The sequence below is a fragment of the Ursus maritimus genome, unplaced genomic scaffold (assembly GCF_017311325.1).
Source record: "Ursus maritimus isolate PB19 unplaced genomic scaffold, ASM1731132v1 scaffold_12, whole genome shotgun sequence".
In the NCBI taxonomy this organism is placed as follows: Eukaryota; Metazoa; Chordata; class Mammalia; order Carnivora; family Ursidae; genus Ursus; species Ursus maritimus.
The window spans coordinates 59,927,179-59,946,285 of NW_024423564.1; the positions used below are offsets into that span (position 1 = coordinate 59,927,179).

The following is a 19,107-nucleotide window of genomic DNA, read 5'->3' on the forward strand; positions in this document are numbered from 1 at the left end:
CCACTGTGTGTTAATGACCACTTCTCAGATCGACCAGACAGAAGGTTGGGGCTTGACCTTGCCTGCTGTAGTTCAGGATTTGGATTCCATGGAGGGAAATCCTTTTCTTTGAAATGTTTTTTTTTTTTCTTCTTAGCTTCAGAAATGGAGCAGTTAAGAATCAGCCCGGCAACTATGCTCGAAGATGAGATTACTTGGCTGGATAACTTTGAACCTAATCGCACCGCTGAATGTGAGACCAGTGAAGCAGACAACATCTTATTGGCAGGACACTTACGGCTCATTAAGACCCTTCTTTCACTCTGTGGGGCAGAAAAGGAAATGCTTGGTAATTATTGCTTCATCTTATCATGTGATAGAATACCTCACTTCTTAGTTATTGCCATAATATTGTGTGTAATTAGGAAAATAGGGTAGGTGCTCAGTGTTCCATAGAAAATTGACCCTCCAGGTAATACGAGATTATCTGAAATTTTAGTGGCTAACAAATTTAAGGTTTGTTTTACCTGCGTCATTAAACCATGTAGAGAATTTTATAGTATTCAAAACAGATCCCATGACTTCTTAATATCAAGGGAAAATTAATTCAAAGTAGGGTTTTCTCTTTTTGCTGTTTTGTACTTTATAAAATATTATATATTGTGTGTCCACTTCTTTTAAGGGTAATTCTCATCTGGGAGGCAGCCCCCAACCACCATCCCCTGCATAGTGGGGTACATATGAGTGTCTTGGGGTACACACATAATTTGTAAGGGCATATTCAGTATTATAAATTATATTCAGGTCAAAACATTAATTATCGCTTTTATCACACAAACTAAGCTCTATAAAAATCTTCTTGGCTACTGGGGATACATAGAAAAGAGTGATTCTAAACCAGGGTGAGAAGGGCACATTGTTTTACCCAAAGAAGGCAAGATTTTAAAAGTTTCAGAAACCCTTGTGTGCCCCCCACCACCACCACCAACCACCACCACGCCCAGAGTAAGAGTTAATTGTTCACTCAAACCGTTCTGCCTTGTGGTGTTCTTGGCATCTGTGTTTAGATCTAAAATGAAAGCCTGGCTTCTTTCTCTCCACTGTCAGCTCGTAGAGAAAGGTACTCTCCCTTGTCTATCTTTGTTCCCGGTTCCCTGACCCTCCCACCCATCCCCACCCTCTGCCCCACAGAGTTTTGCCGCGTATTATGTAAGTGCTCACAAGATAAGCATCACATTAAATTGAATGCCCTTCCATTGGGTGGCCTTGGGTGCTTTTGCTGCTCTGATATGAAAGTACAAAAACAGGATCTTTGAATTAAAATGTGTTCCTCCTCAACATGAATATTATGCTCTATTCCAGGTTCATCACTCATTAAACCATTGTTAGATGACTTCCTTTTCCGAGCTTCTAGAATTATTTTAAATAGTCATTCTCCAGCTGGCAGTGCCGCCATCAGTCAACAGGACTTTCATCCAAAGTATGGAAAATGCACGTTGTGTTCAGTTTTGGTAAAAATTCTAATTCAAAACTTCAGTCCAAAAAGATTTTCCTAACTTGGAGTTTGTCGTCCATCTCGTGAGTGTGTGTAGTTACAAGATATTACCCACTATGTAAAGAAATGCATGTAAAGGGGCTTAGGAGAAAGCCTGCCTGGCACATAGGAAGTGCTGAGCAAGTACGCTGGAACCATTCTTATCATCAGATTGGAAGAATAAGTAATAAATTATGTGGTTAACTTGGTCGGTAACAAATTCCAGGAGAAACTGAGGTTGTAAGAATTAGATCCAAGGTAAAAGTAAATAGGCTCAGAATCTCCAGAGATTCTTCTAGGAGGAAAGTGGAGGGACAGTGTAGGTGCTTTAGTGCATGAACTCTGTGATTTGCTGCATATCCCCTGTGTCCTGATGATTAAAACTGCTAGTGATTTATTGTGGTAATTTTAGAGTCAAATATTGTATTCGTTTTATGGGTAGAAATTTGAAAGATCTTTTTGTAATGTTGACCCTACTTGGGTGCTCCTGGAGGTAGGAGGAGGCTGCTTCTTGCTGCCATCTTTACTTGCTCTGAATCCAGCTTACTTTGTTCTTAGAAAAACTAGAGTTAATTGAATAGTCCTCGAAGGAAGTGGGGATTTGGTATTTAACCAGTGAAAAAAATTCCCGTATAATTTTAGTGCTTATTGGAATGGACAAGGCATAATAAGCAATATTTCGTGGAATCTTAAGCTATATCTTATCATGTGTGGGTATTTCTCTGTGTAGAGCTTTCTTACTAGCAAAAATCTGTTTCAGGTAATAAACCTTCAGTAGAACTCTTGGGGGGTGTCTCAGGCTATAGCTCCCATTCTCACCCCTGCTCCAGTCTTGTTCTGGAAGATCTGGTGCTAGCTCCATGGGAATCTTTTATTAAAGCAGTAAAAATACAGGAGTATTTCACTTTTCAGTGAGCGGAGAAAATAAATCTTCAGTAGTTGGGTTTTTTTTTAATGTTTCTTTGCTTTTTTTTAATTTTTTTAATTTAAATTCAATTAATTAACAAAGAGTATTATTAGTTTCAGAAGTAGAGTTCAGTGATTCTTCCATAGTTTCATTGAAATTTTTACTCACAAATCCTTTTCCTTATATTTATTAAAAGTAATACCTCCCTCAGCAAGGAGTTGGGTTTTTTAATCGTACACAGTGCCTTAATTAGAAAAGGCAGCATTTTGTTTCATCCCTCCCCTGTGTGCTGAGTGATGTTCATTTATCACAATGACTCCCCGCCTGTTCCCACCTAAACCCTAAAGCCAGAAAGAGATTTATAATACACAGAAGTATTTTCACAAGTAATATTTATTCTTATTAACACTAACAACAGAACTTCTTCATGTTTAGCCTGTGTGTATGGTACCTCCTCTTCGTTCTTTTCCTGTCCTTCGCAATCTAGAAGTCCAAATAAGAAGCCAAGGACAGTGCCAGGTCCTGGCCCTTGTCCTCAGGGCATGGTGCAGTGCTGATCTAAGAGCCAGCCCGGCAGCCCCCACTTGCCACCCCATGAACACATCTCCCACGCCGCACTCCATTCGTGTTTCTCTCAGAGGGTGGATGTCCTCTTTTCTGTGTATCCTTCCTAACCTGTGATCTCGGTAATGCAAGATGGGCATAGGTGACAGTGAGAAATTACTGTCCATCCCCAAAATGATTTCTGCTAAAGGTGGGCAATGTCAGAATCCTTTAGTTTCCTGCAGAATGCTAGCTAGTTACCTTTTATTGTCATTTTAAACAAATTAAGCGTACCACGTATTTCTATCTCCATTTTCTCAGCAAAGTGCAGTTGATTCGTGTCCTTGAAGAGTTTTGTTTTTTTTTTTTTAATCTCTAGGCACATATAAAACCTTTATGGGCATTTATTCTGACTTTTATAGCTTTCTTTTTCTGCCGTTGAGATCTTTGTATTTCAGGGTGATACCTACAAAAATCTTTCTTGCTACCTACTTTGAGAGATAGTTACTCTCATGTTGTCTTTGGTAAAATTTTCAGACTCTTTGTCCTCCATTTTTGCTGATCCAAACCTTAGATATAAATACTCTTAGTCCTAAGTGAGAGATTTTGCTGCTTTATCAGGCCAAGAAGATATTTAGCTCTCAACCGTAGTCATCCTTCCTGTATTCATGGCCTCTTCCTAAGTAAATATTTCCCCTGGATTCCTAGAGCTCTACCACCATCAGACCTGATTAACCCTGTTTGAGGAACTGCAGCTCTAATACTTTCATTTCAGATGTTGATTTAGTTTAATGAGCAATTTAAGTAGATTATTCACTGTTGGAATTGACTTGAATCTTTTGTTTTTAGGTGTAGTACAGTGAATAGCCGATTGGCAGCCTATGAAGTCCTGGTGATGTTGGCTGATAGCTCACCTTCAAATCTGCAAATTATCACAAAAGAACTGCTTTCTATGCATCATCAACCTGACCCAGCACTTACCAAGGAGTTTGATGTAAGTTTTCTAGATCTTGACACACGTAGCTTTTTTGGAACGATCAATTAAACATATAATTTTAAAGCCTATGTTTGCCTTATCCTAATCACAAAGAAAGTATTATCGTTTGCTTATTGTGTTCACATACTCTAATCAACTACAAACTACAGAGTTACTTTATTACCATTGTAATAGTACGTTACTCACTGATACCCTTTTTATTAATTCAGGAGGAGACATGTTCAAGTCAGTTGTTAATCACTCTCAGTAAGAAGTAGGATTTCAGCCTGTTTGTTGAGTATCTGTGGGTGGCCCAGGGCCAGGCACTAGAGATACTGACTCAAGACATTGGCTCTGTCATGGCACAGTCTACATTCAGTTACATTCAGCTAAGATTTATTGAGTTTACTAGGCACTAATAGGTGCGTTAGGCCTTTGGAGCACGCAAATGAAGATAGGATTCCAGTCCTCAAGAAAGGCCGTGTATAATGGAGGAGACAGACCCATAGGCAGATAATTTCAATATAATGTGATAAATCTTAAGATACAGACTGAGGGCTTCAGAGGGGAGGAGGGTGGGGGAATGGGATAGGCTGGTGATGGGTGTTGAGGAGGGCACGTGTTGCATGGTGCACTGGGTATTATACGCAAGTAATGAATCATGGAACTTTACATCAAAAACTAGGGATATACTGTATGGTGACTAACATAGTATAATAAAAAATATTATTTAAAAAAGATACATCATAAGAAAAAAAAATAAATGTGAAGTGTATTGGGAGTAACCAGTAAAAAAAAAAGATACAGGTCATATGTTGAATGCTCTACCAACAGAGGAGCACTTCACCACCAGATGGCAATATCTTAAAAGCTGTGTTAGAAAAGATGAAATTGAAAACGGAGCTCAGGGAGCCTGGGTGGCTCAGTTAGTTAATTAAGCACCGGACTCTTGATTTCGGCTTAGCCTGTGATTGCAAGGTCCTGAGATCAAGCCCCGCATTCAGGCTCCCCGCTCAGCGAGGAATCTGTTTCTCTCTCTCCCCCTCTGTCTCTTTCCCTCCCCAGCTCACGCTAGCTCTCTAGAATAAATAAATAAATCTTTAAAAAGAGAGAGAGAGAACTCTAGTGTCTTGCAAGTCAATTAAAGCAAGGTGGGAAGGTCATTCCAGCAATGAGAAGGATATGGGACAAGGCTCTGGAGCCTTGCAACAGTTTAGTATTCGTCGAGATCTGTAGGAGGGAAGCACATTGCGGGCGCACTGGAGTACCAGACCAGGCGTGGGAGGATGCTTTTATTTTTTTATTTTATTTTTTTTTTTTAAAGATTTTTATTTATTTATTTGACAGAGATAGAGACAGCCAGCGAGAGAGGGAACACAAGCAGGGGAAGTGGGAGAGGAAGAAGCAGGTTCATAGCGGAGGAGCCTGACGTGGGGCTCGATCCCATAACTCCGGGATCACGCCCTGAGCCGAAGGCAGACGGTTAACCGCTGTGCCACCCAGGCGCCCCGGGAGGATGCTTTTAGAGCTGCCTCCGGATTCTCCGTGAACATCACAGAGTCAGGCTTATCCCTGTGGAAGCCCGAGCTGAGTACTCTGCAGCATACGGGTTAGGCAGGAAAGGGAGGGGTGCCAGATAGAGAAAATAGCACTCACAAAATGAAATGTGAGCATGTAAATTGGAAACTGTTTTGGTATCAAAATGTTTACTTTGTAACGTATGCTTTAGTTTTACATTATTTAGTTAGTAGATTTAAATGGAAATTTTACTTTTTTCATAAGTCAGGGATTGTATCAGCAGAATGAAAAGAGCGTTTGCCTCATAAATACTTATGTTTTAGCACTATTATGAACTTGTTTTTCTTATTTTGTAACTTTTAAAAAATCTGTACTTTGGGCTACAAATAAATTATAGTGTTGATTAGATCTTAGAAATCACCCTGCTCAGGGCGCCTGGGTAGCGCAGTCGTTGGGCGTCTGCCTTCGGCTCAGGGCGTGATCCCGGTGTTCCGGGATCGAGTCCCACATCGGGCTCCTCCTCTGGGAGCCTGCTTCTTCCTCTCCCACTCCCCTGCTGAGTTCCCTCTCTCGCTGGCTGTCTCTCTGTCACATAAATAAATAAAAATCTAAAAAAAAAAAAAAAGAAATCACCCTGCTCTGTGTGAATGTCAGATGTTAGTGGAAAGTATGTCATATTTAGCAATTCCTTGAGGTCCAAAAGATCTACAGGTTTTTGTCAGTTATTACATGGATGCAGGTACTTAACAGATAGATTAGGTGATTGTGGGCTTGGCATTAGAACCAGGATTCTGCTGAAATAGCATTTCAAAGTGTGTCATTTCAATATCCTTTTCCACTTGGAGAAGTGCCATGTTCAACTTCATCCAAGAGATGCCTTTTCTAGATTATTCCTAACCAGAAAAGCGTTGTAACAGGATCTATGTTAGTACAAAACATCTTTAAGTGCAATGCAAGAGTAATTACTTACTTATTTAATTGTATGCTCATTAGAAGTAATTCGATAAGGGGCGCCTGGGTGGCACAGTGGTTGAGCGTCTGCCTTTGGCTCAGGGCGTGATCCCAGCGTTCTGGGATCGAGCCCCACATCAGGCTCCTCCGCTATGAGCCTGCTTCTTCCTCTCCCACTCCCCCTGCTTGTGTTCCCTCTCTCGCTGGCTGTCTCTATCTCTGTCGAATAAATAAATAAAAAATCTTTAAAAAAAAAAAAAAGTAATTTGATAGAAGAATGTTACTTTCTTTAAAAGGAGGGGAAGGAATATGAGCCTTCCTTGACCATCCAGACGGGTCAGGATTCTTCATAGTAAATACTCGCTAGAACCCTGTTCCTATCTTGCAGAGTACTACCTCAGTTTGTAAGTAGACACGTTTACTTGGTTACTGTCTGTGGCTCTGCCAGATTGTGAGCTCCTTAAGATAAGGGACCACATACATTTCTTGAGTGCCTGGCATGTAGTAGCTTCTTCGTAAACATTGGTTGAGTGATAATCAAGTGTTGGAATGCCTGACTACCAAATGGATAAACAAATAAACACAATATGTTAGGTACTTTATGAATGGGAAAGGCACACTGAGCTAGTAGGATTTTTTATGTGTATTAGCATTTGCAGAGGTACTTCGAGAACGCAGGTTTTGTTGGCCTGACTCCTGACCCACTGGATGGATGAATCTGTGAGTTTATCTCTTTTCCCTCTCAGACATCTCAGACAGCCCTGGTGGAAATGTGCTGGTGGCAGATACACTAATTCTCTAACTACTGTTTCTACTCCTCTCTTTCTAGTACCTTCCACCCGTGGATAGCAGGTCCAGTTCAGGGTTTGTGGGGCTGAGGAACGGCGGCGCCACATGTTACATGAATGCCGTCTTCCAGCAGCTGTATATGCAGCCTGGGCTCCCTGAGGTGATGTCCTTCTTCTTACCTGTTTGGTGTGAAAGACAGTGTGTACGTGGCCTGAAAACTGTCCCAGATTTACATATTGCATTTGGAGTTTACTAAAACTAGACATAGCTAGGGATTTTTTAGTAGCTCCTGAAATATGTGTGGACGACATGTTGATGGTCATGTTTTTATAAACCTGCTGAGGGAATGTGCTGCCTATTTGACAGATAGACTTGACCAAGTGGGATTTTTGAACGAAGTTACTCTCAAATTCTATTCCATAAAATTATTAATGTTTTTAGTATTTTCGAAAAACTTTGGGTCTTTCATCAGTGCTTTATAATAGTTCGGTTGACCCTTGAACAGCACAGGAGTTAGGAGTGCTTACCCCCCGCCTGTAACTTGTGACTCCCCCAAAACTTTACTACTGACAGCCTACTGGACAGTTACCTCCTGTTTTGTGTGTTGTTTGTACTACATACTCTATTCTTACAATAAAGTAAGCTAGAAAAAATACATTTACAGTACTGTACCGTATCCAAAAAAATCCGTGTGTAAGTGGACCCATGAGGTTCAAACCCATGTTCGAGGGTCAGTCTCTACTGGAAGCTTGTGATACAGCAGTCATGCCTCGTTTATCTCTCATAGAGATGCTGGTATCACTAGTTCCGGGTCTTCATAACCAAACAGAACCTCAGAAATGACTTGTTCGTGATTCTGCCACCTTGGAAGTGCTAAGGCTAAACATACGGAGTGGTAGCCACGTCCAGGCTACAGAGCATTGTAGAAGCGGTGTGGGCAGTACACGTACGTCTGTCCGTGCCTCCTGTGCAGAGCAGTGAACTACTTCTAGCTCACTACATCTCGTTTCCATTTAGTCGTTACTTTCAGTGGATGACGACACGGACAATCCAGACGACAGCGTGTTCTACCAGGTGCAGTCTCTCTTTGGGCATCTGATGGAAAGCAAGCTGCAGTATTATGTACCTGAGAACTTCTGGAAGGTATCTCACCCAGTAACTCTTTCGACTTCAAGATGTTAGATACTTGAATCTAGTGGTAATTGTTTCTGTCTTTATTGACGCTAGACTAATCCCATTGCCAGGAACCTACAGAAGAATGGGCTACACCATTCTTAAGATTGATGTTCGGTTTCAAATGATTAGAATATTAAGAGTAGTCGTTTATCATTTCTAGGGATCTGCTGATCTTAACGATTTTGATTATGTCTCATGATTCTTATTTTAGCTCGTTGGAACATTTGTGCAAATTATTCCAGTTTCACTAATGCCCTAAATAAAGAACATTACTCTGTTTCACAGGAGGAGTACCTTGCATTTCCCCCCATGGTTTGGATAGTTCTAAGACAGAAACTCTGTTCTTTGGCCTCAGATCCCACCCTGTGTGGTCTCACAGCCTTGTGATGCTTACACGGGGGCCAGGAACGAGCCTAGGTAGCGGAACACAAGCACATCTCACTTCACGAAAAATGTCTACTGCCCTAATAGTCCCCTTGCTTTTTAGAAGCACTCAAGTGCTCTTCCACATTTGTGTCCTACTGTATTCAGAAATTGCTAACTTTTCCTTTAACAGTATATTTCATTCTTGTATAGATTTTCAAGATGTGGAACAAAGAACTTTATGTGAGAGAACAGCAGGATGCGTATGAATTCTTCACTAGTCTTATTGATCAGATGGACGAGTATCTCAAGGTAGAAAAAAATGTCACTTCCCCTCTGACTCTCTCCAACTCTGTAACACGAGAGCAGTGTGGCAGGATTGGGCTTACTCTGAAACGACAAATCAGAATCTGGTCATCTTTCCTAGCACAAGTGTGATTCGTGTCTTCTGGCGGGGTTTGAACATCAAGACAGACACAGATCACTGGACCTCTCTCCATTCATGCAACACTTGATGAAGTATAGTTCTTAACCTGTACTCCAGAGTAACCACTGTGGGTGCCCCGAGGTAGCTTGGCCTCGGGCGTGCTGCCCTCCTTGCCAGGGACCCGACGGCCTGTGCTCGGCAGGCTGACTCTGCCAGAGGGGCCAGATGACAAAATTGTGCGTGGTGATGTGTGAGCCCAAAGCTTCCTGCCCCCACCCAGCATGACGTGTGACGAGCTGCCTAAGTGGCACTGCCTCCTAGTTACAGGGCACCTCCTGTCACCGTCAGTATGCGCCCCTCCTCTCCTAGGAGGCCCGAGTTAGTCATTTCCTTGTTCAGATAACTTAGGGATTTTTACAACATTTTATCGACAAGGAAGAAGAAAAGGTTGTGGAGAGTTGCTCCTAACCTGGTGGTCATTGCGAGAAGTGGGGGCAGGATTCGGACTCGCCTCTGAGAGTGCTGTTCTTGTCACCAGATGCGACTGGCCCCTCTCCTCTTCCTTTGCTGAGTTCAGACTGTTCTGACGGTGGCGCCAGTGGGTTCTAATCGTCCCATTCCATCGCAGCTTAAACTACCACCGCGACTCACTGTATTTTTAGCTGTTAAGTTGAAATCTGCACTTTAGCTTAGGTCTAAGTAAAATTCTATCTAAGCGGTCTGTAAATTCTAGGGGCATCAACTCAAAATCTGACCCTTTATTCCAACAGAAAATGGGGAGAGACCAAATTTTTAAGAATACTTTCCAGGGCATCTATTCTGATCAGAAGATCTGTAAAGACTGTCCTCACAGGTTAGTGAAGATATCACAGACATCAAAACTGATTGTCTTCATTTTTGGGTTTTTTTCCTCTTAATTGGTCATACTCTGTTCATTAATTTTCGTCTACCTTTTACTTGACTAAAGTGACAGTATGTAAAAATCTCAGCTATTATCTTTTTTAATAGTATTTTTATTCCTTAAGCTCCTGTAACAATTTATTGACATATTTGAGGTCAGCCGAGTTCTAGAATCTTCAGGTTCATGCTTAGTATTAAGTAAATCATGATGAAAGCAGAAGCTTTCCTACTCATGGATTTAAGGCAGAGCTTTAAGAATGCTGTAGGTTTCATCTGTAAACACGTGGATTTCCACAGGAAGTCACAGATCCTCAAACAGAAAAGTGTGCATCCTCAGGGTTATCCTGATACAGATATCAAACTTGGAAGAAATATTTTTGCAGTAGAAACAGGCTTCAGTATTGAAGTGAGAACATGGAAATTGCCAGTTGGCCACAGTAGTGCTGCACATGATCATTATCCTTTTTAAATGATGCTTCTAGTAGGTCGGGAATTTTGCATTGTTGAGAGACTTGCAGATCAGATCTCTCTCTCAGTGGACCTATAAATGTTTATTGAATTAAGTTTCTCCGATTTCCATTTCTAAAATTTCTTTGCTGAAATTCATAATTTTAAGTAATTTCTAATTATCAAAAATTGGCGTTTTTTATTTGGCAGTGTACTTTTAAAAGGCTGAGGGACGGCATGGGTTACTTTCACCGATGATGAATGTAGTTCTGTGTACAGTCTCTGGTATTGTGGTAGTTTCAAGACCTTTAAATTCCACTGTTTGATTATGTTTTTCCTGTGATTTCCTAATCAGATATGAGCGTGAGGAAGCTTTCATGGCTCTCAATCTTGGAGTTACTTCTTGTCAGAGCTTGGAAATTTCTTTGGACCAGTTTGTTAGAGGAGAAGTTCTAGAGGGAAGTAACGCATATTACTGTGAAAAGTGTAAAGAAAAGGTATTACATTTGCCTTTTTTAGAAAACAAAATTAATTTGTTATTCGTTTGTGTTTTACGTAAGGGCAATATTAAGCTCCTATTGTTGCTCCCATTAAATTGTATTGTTACCTGTTTTTACATGGGCAGGAGAGGCCCGTGGAAATCTCTGACCTTCGTAGGATTTTGCGGTTTGATTTCCTCTGTGGAGATAATTGGGTTTTGCTTTTCTTTAGAGAATAACCGTGAAAAGGACCTGCATTAAGTCTTTACCTAGCGTCCTGGTAATTCACCTGATGAGATTTGGATTTGACTGGGAGAGCGGACGCTCCATTAAATATGATGAACAGATAAGGGTAACTTGTTTTTTTCCCCTGAAGTATCTTACAACCATGACCTCACTTTCTTTCCTGCTGTTTACTTTTTACGTGTTTAATTCCGTCTCCACCGTGAAAGGCTGTGGTCTCAGCATTCAGAGGAGTACACAGCCCCTTGTCTTAAGCAGCTCCTGCCAGTAGACAGGCAGATCCGTAAACAGCCCTCCTATCCAGAAGTCATCCTGGCCATAGTGGGGAGGCGGGCCCAGCTAGAATTAGGAAGACATCCCTCTTACATGAATCTGACTTAATGGGGTGTTGCTGTCTGTGTTACTCATCGACACTAATGTGGTCTCTTTGCTTTTAAATAGTTTCCCTGGATGCTAAACATGGAGCCTTACACGGTTTCAGGAATGGCTCGCCAAGATTCGTCCTCTGAAGTTGGTGAAAACGGGCGAAGTATGGATCAGGGAGGTGGAGGATCCCCACGAAAAAAAGTTGCCCTCACTGAAAACTATGAACTTGTCGGGGTCATTGTCCACAGTGGACAGGCACACGCGGGTCACTACTATTCCTTCATTAAGGACAGGCGGTAAGACGTTCTCACACCACTCCCTCCCCCTGCCTTCCAGTAGTCCTGCCTCCACTGCCCCTGCCCTCCCGTGTCCCTCCTCCACTCCCACTCCCTCCTCTGTCCCTCCTCCACTCCCACTTCCCTCCTGTATCTCTCCTCCACTCCCCTTGCCCTCCTCGGTCCCTCCTCCGCTCCCCCTGCCCTCCTCTGTCCCTCCTGTGCTCCCCCTGCCCTCCTCTTATCATCCATGCTTATGAGTGTAGTGCAAAGAAGCTTTTGCTTTGCTCTTTGGTCATATTTCATACTGGATTTTTAAAATGTAGTAAAACTGTTTACCTCTTCGGTTTGAAAATTTGTTTTAGAAATTTAAGTTGGTTTTTGTTTTTTTGTTCTGTTTTGTTTTGAGTATTTTCAAATGGTAATCATCTGCTCTATGTGTAGACAATACATAGAGATAGAGGCTGGGGAGGCGGATGTTGGGTTTTAATCTCATAACATTTGTTTCCTCTGTGGGCTCCAGGGGGTGTGGAAAAGGAAAGTGGTACAAGTTTAACGATACAGTCATAGAAGAATTTGATCTAAATGATGAGACCCTGGAGTATGAATGCTTCGGAGGAGAATATAGACCAAAAGTTTACGATCAAAGTAAGTATTTACAAATGGATGTTTCCCATTAGTTTTATTTTTTTAACTTACGGTTTTCTATCAGATTGGAAGTAGTATTCTTTACATAAAATGTAATTCTTTTATTTTTACGTACCATCGTTCTAGCCGTATCGATCCACAAACTCACTGATAACCAGAGAGAAAATGTTCAGGCTGCTTGCAAAATGTTTTCACACTAATTCTTTGCAGCAACCCTGGGAAGACAGGTGATGGAGTAAGTTAAGAGGAAGAAACAAATATCAAAGAGAAACTAATCAGCACAGAATTTCAGTCTTCAGAACCATTTCAAAAGAAGTGGTTGTCCACTAAAATTCTCAGATTTCCTTTTCACTTACATAAAGGCAGAATTAAATAGAGAAGACATCCTTAACATCTGGGTTTTAAAACCATATTTCTAATGCAGTATGGCAAAATAGTCTTCCCCCAGCCACAACCCCCAGAAAAAAGAGTGTGAGGAAAGGGACATCAGAGAATCCAATCAGAATTTGCTGTTGGGAGGGGGGGATTTTATACAGACCTTAGCATTCCTGAAACCTGATCTTGTAGTATTCTAGGGGCATTTAAAAATTTCTGCCTTTGTTCAGGTCAGAGGGGAACAGGGAAAATAGGTGAAGGGAATTAAGAGGTACAGACTTCTAGTTAGAAAATAAAGAAGTCACAAGGATGGAAAGTTACACATAGGAAATATAGTCAATAATACTGTAATGGGGGTTGTATGGCAACAGACGGTAACGACACTTATCATGGGGAGCATTTCATAATGTACATAATTGTCAAATCACTGTGTTGTACACCTGAAGCTAATAGTATGTGTTAACTATACTTCCAATTAAAATTTTAAAAAATTTTTACCTGTATTATATTCACTATATTAGAGTTTGATGCTGTACCGTGGTAGTCCTGTGTCTGATAATAGTAACCTTTAAAGGTTAAAGATAGTATCGTTGTCAAAATTACCTAGATTTGGCTGTTCTATGCAGAAATGGTTATGTAAGGCCAATTATAATCCCATCCTGTGCCACAGAATTTATTTTTAAATGTTATTTGCCTTTTGATTAAATTTAGATGTGCCTAAATCACCTTTCAAGTGATTCTAAACAGTATTACTGGTAAAGAGACACAATTTTACTTACACTTTGCATTTGAATTTTGTAAGTACTTGCTGGATTTCTAGGTCCTTTATTTTAGATTGTCAAGACAAGAAAACTTTCTTTATTTACAAAGATTTCTTTCTGTCTTGTTATAAAGCAAACCCATATACTGACGTACGTCGAAGATACTGGAATGCCTATATGCTCTTTTACCAAAGGGTCTCTGATCAAAACTCCCCAGTATTACCAAAGAAAAGTCGGGTCAGCGTCGTCCGGCAGGAAGCGGAGGATCTCTCTCTGTGAGTTTCTTTTCCACATAATTCACTGTGCCGTTTCAGCAGGTGGTCATTGTAATCCTGAGTGTACCATTTGGTATTTAATGGTAATTCATTAAGCAAGCTAGAGAGAAATTCTAAAAAGAAAAGTAAATCCCTCTACCCCTTTTCTTATTGCCACCCATTTATTATTTCCTTAGCAAGAAGTTATCCTGTACTTAGAAACATGCATATAAGTTATTTCATTCTAGAATTGCCGTTTTTTTCTAACCTCAGCATTTACTGGGTACTCTTTATGTCCAGAGTGTAGCACTTGGCCAGCCACCGTCAGTGTTGTTGTTTTTAAGGTCCTTGTTGTCTGTGAATTTGCCTTCTTCTGTGTTGGATCTGGAAAGTGTGCGGTTTGTTGCCAAGTCCAGTGCCCCATTCCGTGCGCCCGTCAGGCTGTAGGAACCATTACAGCAGCTGCTTACCACCAGTTTTCCGATTCCGTCCGTAGGTCCGCGCCATCTTCACCAGAGATTTCGCCTCAGTCCTCTCCCCGGCCCCACAGGCCTAACAATGACCGGCTCTCTATTCTCACCAAGCTGGTTAAAAAAGGCGAGAAGAAAGGGCTATTTGTGGAGAAAATGCCTGTTCGAATATACCAGGTAAGAAGCATACAAAAATTCTAAGGGAGAAAATTCAGATAAAAGTCAAAATCCACCGCCTACTTCCAGAAGTACTCCCGCTGGCCTCCTCGTGGACTTGGTTGGATCTCGAGTGCCTCTCATCCTAACCGCCTTGTCTCACGAGTCTCTCATACCAGGTCACAGAGGTGGCCACCGACTCGAGGAGGCCGGCACTATCGCCAGCCCACTGTGTGACCGGGGGGGTGCCGCAGACAGACAAGTGAGAGGACGTGGGCACTAAAGACACACACTGCTGAAATTAACTTACTGTCTGGAGAGGAAAAATAAGGTCATACCTTTGGGTAAAACGAATGTGACAGTGGTGACCATCAATTATGGAATATCTGCTCTATGCTACATGCTTTAAACAAATCCTTAATTCTTAAAACACTTGTGGAGTAGCGGGTTTTACTCCCATTTTTCAGATGGAAAAGGTAAGCTCAGAAAAGGAGAAATGACCAGCCAGTGTCCCAGAGCCAGGATTTAAACTCAGAACTGTCCAACTATCCAGTCCAGGCTTTGTACACTAAGTAATCAAAAGCTGAGTAGCCGGATCCAGAGAATTTAAGAAAAATACAGAGTATTTTGTCTAGGGAGAAAGAATTCAGCTCTCTGATGCAAGGAACGCATCGAGTTAGTTGTACCTCGGAAAGCTCTGTTTGTCCCTCAGCCCAAAAGAGCAGGTTCGAATTCACTTGTCCTTCACAGGGTAGTTTTCCTAAATTGCCCAGGAGAGTTTGGTTTGATGAAGAAAAATTCACCTTCTTTCAGCTTCTTACATTTAAAAGGAAGATTTTCCTCTCTCCTTTTTTAAAATTTCAAAGCTTGAGAGAAGGGTTCTTGTGAACCCTTCTAACCTAATATAAAACCCTTTTTACCTAATGTATCATCAAAAATGTCTTCCACATACTGAATATTTTGCCCTGTTTCTTAAAAATAATTACTAATTTTCTCTTGTAGATGGTGAGAGATGAAAACCTCAAGTTTATGAAGAATAGAGATGTGTACAGTAGTGATTATTTCAGTTTTGTCTTGTCTTTAGCATCATTGAATGCTGTAAGTACTAGTTGGCTTGTTAGTAGAGGACTAAGAAAGGAGCATAGTTAACTGTCTGTCAGCTCAAGCATTTAGTGACTTATCCTCCCCCTCGGCTGTTAGCACTCAGATTAGATGCCTGGCACGTTCGCACCATTGTGTCACTTTCCCGGGTGATACTAAAATATAGGCAGTGCTCAGAACATGTCCTGCAGATTGTGAATGGGCATGGGTTTCCACATACTGGCTTTTTCCAGTGCTCTTCAGTTTTGTAAAGAATCTAAGAATAGCCACAAAGTGAGGTCAATGAATGTTGGGCTTTGGAGATTAATTTGTCCTAATTTGTCATCAGACTTTACCAGACTCAAGATGAACTTCCAAGTGCTTCTGTTTCTTGAGTACTGTGATTATAATTTGCCAGTAAGGGAAAGCCCTTCTTAGTCTATTGACAGGTTACTTACCATCCCGTGGTCTAAAGGCTCTATTTTGAGAGGGCTTCATAAATGAAATGAAGAGGATGTCTTTTCCTAACCATTTTACAGATTTAAATGGAATGCTTTCTATAATAAGCTGGCTAGATTGTTCTTATTAATATTTAACTTATTGTTTATTCATAACATTTAATCTATAAAACCTCAATGAAAAATACCCTCTCTTTTCTCCCTCTCTCTCAGACTAAATTAAAGCATCCATACTATCCTTGCATGGCAAAGGTGAGCTTACAGCTTGCTATTCAGTTCCTTTTTCAAACTTATCTACGGACAAAGAAAAAACTCAGGTGAGAAAAGATATGTTTTGATAGTCTGTTGTGGCAAAAGGCACCAATGAATTCAATTAAAATTGGGTCTATAAATTCAGAGCATTGTGAAGGCACCTACCTAATACATTCAGATGATTAAGACATGGTTCGTATCTTGAAGAAATTTCTAATCTCATAGGAAGGATAGGTAAAGCAGAAAAAGCAAGGCATAAATGCTATACATCTTTGGGAAATGGGCAAAATCATATCCAGATGGATATGGGGATTGGGTAGGTGTCAAAGACATTGATATTCTCAGAGGATTTGAAAGGTGAAAACAGAGAAATGGAGGGAACAGTCCAGGTGAAAGGGGAAAATCTGAGAAACAGACACGACTTGCCTAAAGAACCATGAATGACTAATGTTTTGCTCACACATGTAAGGAACTCATTGGAAGTGGGGTTTGGATGAACCCATTGAGTGTCCTGAGCACCACAGAGGGGAGTTGGGACTGTGTTCAGTGGGAGATCGTGGAGGGTTTTCGAACAGTTTTTATCTTCAGTACCTGGAAGGTGCCCGACACACTGTAGGTTCCGGGTACAGAGTTGCTGTGTGAATGAATGGGTGAAGGGTGAAGAGTAATTGCACACTGGCTGGAGCAGGTGCCCGCAGCAAGGAGAGACTCAGGGTGAGGAAGGCGGGGACAGTTAGACCAGCGCGGTACGGAGAACTTCTCCAGGTATGGGGAGGTTTGGGGAAAGATTTTGCAGTCAAGAGATACTTGAGAAGAAACAAATAGAATAGCAACTTCGTTTTTATGTGTAATAAAGTTATATTAAATGATATTGATCTTTATTATTTGATTGAAAAAGAAGACATATGTTCCTTTCTTTTAATGTCTGGTGTAGGACTAAGGAAATGTCATTACTTTTATTGTGAAATTTGCTCAAGCTCTCTATGCATTGCAGACGATTTTCATCTTGTTTGTGTTTACCGTTTTGGGGCATGAGAGAATGGAGGGGGTGTTATAGGAGGTCATGGGTAGTGCAGTCATTACGCCTCTTCGTCTGCCCAAATGTTTTTATCCCATAAAGTAGTATATTAATGATTGTAGCAATGAAGTATAAAAATGGTGATGTAGTGACCTATTCTGAAAGTGCGCATTTTACAAATGTAAATTACTTAAGCAACACAAAATGCCAGAGTCAGGCGTTTTTCCTAGTTGAAGTTGTTTGAAGAAGATGGGGAAGATAAAAGTTAAAGTCTAAGAGGTTAGCTTTGTCACACTTTGGGGGGGGGAGGTGGGGCAGGGGAATGGAGAGGATGCAAGTCTTGGCTTCTGGGAAACGTGGAGCCATGTTAGTCAGCAGTCATTGGGTATTGAACTTACCCTCTACCCCATCTCCCCAAAACAGATTAATGAGACAACAGTGACACTCCATGGGGTTATTCACTGAGGCCGTGTTCCTTACATGTCTGTCTCTGCTTTTTTAAAGGGTTGATACTGAAGAATGGATTGCCACTATTGAAGCATTACTTTCCAAAAGTTTTGATGCTTGTCAGTGGCTAGTTGAATATTTTATTAGTTCTGAAGGACGAGAATTAATAAAGTAAGTGACAAGATCTTTTAATTAATTAAAAGAAATTTGTGTCTCTTCCAGTGACACTTAGAGCTGTGATTTCTTGTAACTATTTTTATTTCTACTTGAAATTACTTCTCAGGGTAGTCCTTTTTTTAGGCAATGCTTAAATGTAATTATAATTGTAAAAATTTGAATTAGGATTAAATTTTGCTTGAAAATTGATCTAAAGAAATTAAAACCACTAAAGAATATCTTACATCTTTTAAGAAGTTTTTATTGTGGAAGTGTTTAAACATACAGCCAAGTAGCCAGAATGAGAACCCTGTCCTGTACCACTCCCCGGGTCGGGTTATGGGCACTTTGCCCATCTTGTTGCCCCTCCCAGCACCCACCACTCACTCACAGGCCTGCTTTTTTTTTTTTTCTCTCAAGTACTTTGCTTTTTTTTTTTTTTGTAAGATGTATTTATTTATTTGAGAGAGAGCGCATGCATGTATGCGAGTTGGAGGGGGTAGGCAGAGGGAGAGGGAGAGGAAGAATCCCAAGCTGACTCCCCGCTGAGCACAGAGCCTGACATGGGGCTCAGTCCCACGACCCTGAGATCATGACCTGAGCTAAAATCAAGAGTTGGGTGCTCAATCAGCTGAGCCACCCAGGCGCCCCTTTTTCTCTCAAATATTTTAAAGTAAGTCTCAGACATCATATAATTTCACTATAAATCTTCTAGCATGTATCTTTGAGGGTAGTTTTTTAAAAACTAAGCGTTTTACTAGATCTCACTAAACAAAAATAGCATTTCTTTCATATCATCCTAAACCCAGTCCATGTTCAGATTTCCCCAGATATCTCAAGAAAGTTCATTTTACCACTGCGTACGTACAAATCAGGACCCAAACAAGCTCCGCACATTTATTTAGTCTCTCAAGACTCCTGTAATCCGTAATTGTTCCTTTCCCCCACCACTTCCTTTGTTGTCATGCCATTTTTTTGAGGGGCAGACTGGTTATTGCGCTCTAGAACTCCTCACATTCTGGACTTGTCTGCATTCCCGTAGTGCCTCCGATTGTCTGTGGTAGGAGATGTGGCGCAGCCCCTAGAGATACTCTCCGAAAGAATGCTGCCTGAGTCTGATCAAGCCTCTAGAGCTCAGTGTTACAGGCAGACTTGTTCT

General features: G+C 41.1%; 1 protein-coding gene across 1 annotated transcript in view; it reads left to right on the top strand.

Moving 5' to 3' along the window:
• The window catches only part of USP24 (ubiquitin specific peptidase 24), a 132,763-nt gene that overhangs the window by 91,329 nt on the left and 22,327 nt on the right, over positions 1-19,107 (top strand). Inside the window, exons 40-55 of the mRNA XM_040627260.1 lie at positions 137-328; positions 1,342-1,459; positions 3,813-3,957; positions 7,238-7,357; positions 8,215-8,340; positions 8,950-9,048; positions 9,934-10,016; positions 10,866-11,007; positions 11,222-11,341; positions 11,674-11,894; positions 12,397-12,521; positions 13,791-13,932; positions 14,408-14,558; positions 15,540-15,635; positions 16,289-16,392; positions 17,850-17,963. Coding sequence (XP_040483194.1) covers positions 137-328; positions 1,342-1,459; positions 3,813-3,957; positions 7,238-7,357; positions 8,215-8,340; positions 8,950-9,048; positions 9,934-10,016; positions 10,866-11,007; positions 11,222-11,341; positions 11,674-11,894; positions 12,397-12,521; positions 13,791-13,932; positions 14,408-14,558; positions 15,540-15,635; positions 16,289-16,392; positions 17,850-17,963 — 2,098 coding nt within the window. The remainder of the gene's footprint in view (positions 1-136; positions 329-1,341; positions 1,460-3,812; positions 3,958-7,237; positions 7,358-8,214; positions 8,341-8,949; positions 9,049-9,933; positions 10,017-10,865; positions 11,008-11,221; positions 11,342-11,673; positions 11,895-12,396; positions 12,522-13,790; positions 13,933-14,407; positions 14,559-15,539; positions 15,636-16,288; positions 16,393-17,849; positions 17,964-19,107) is intronic.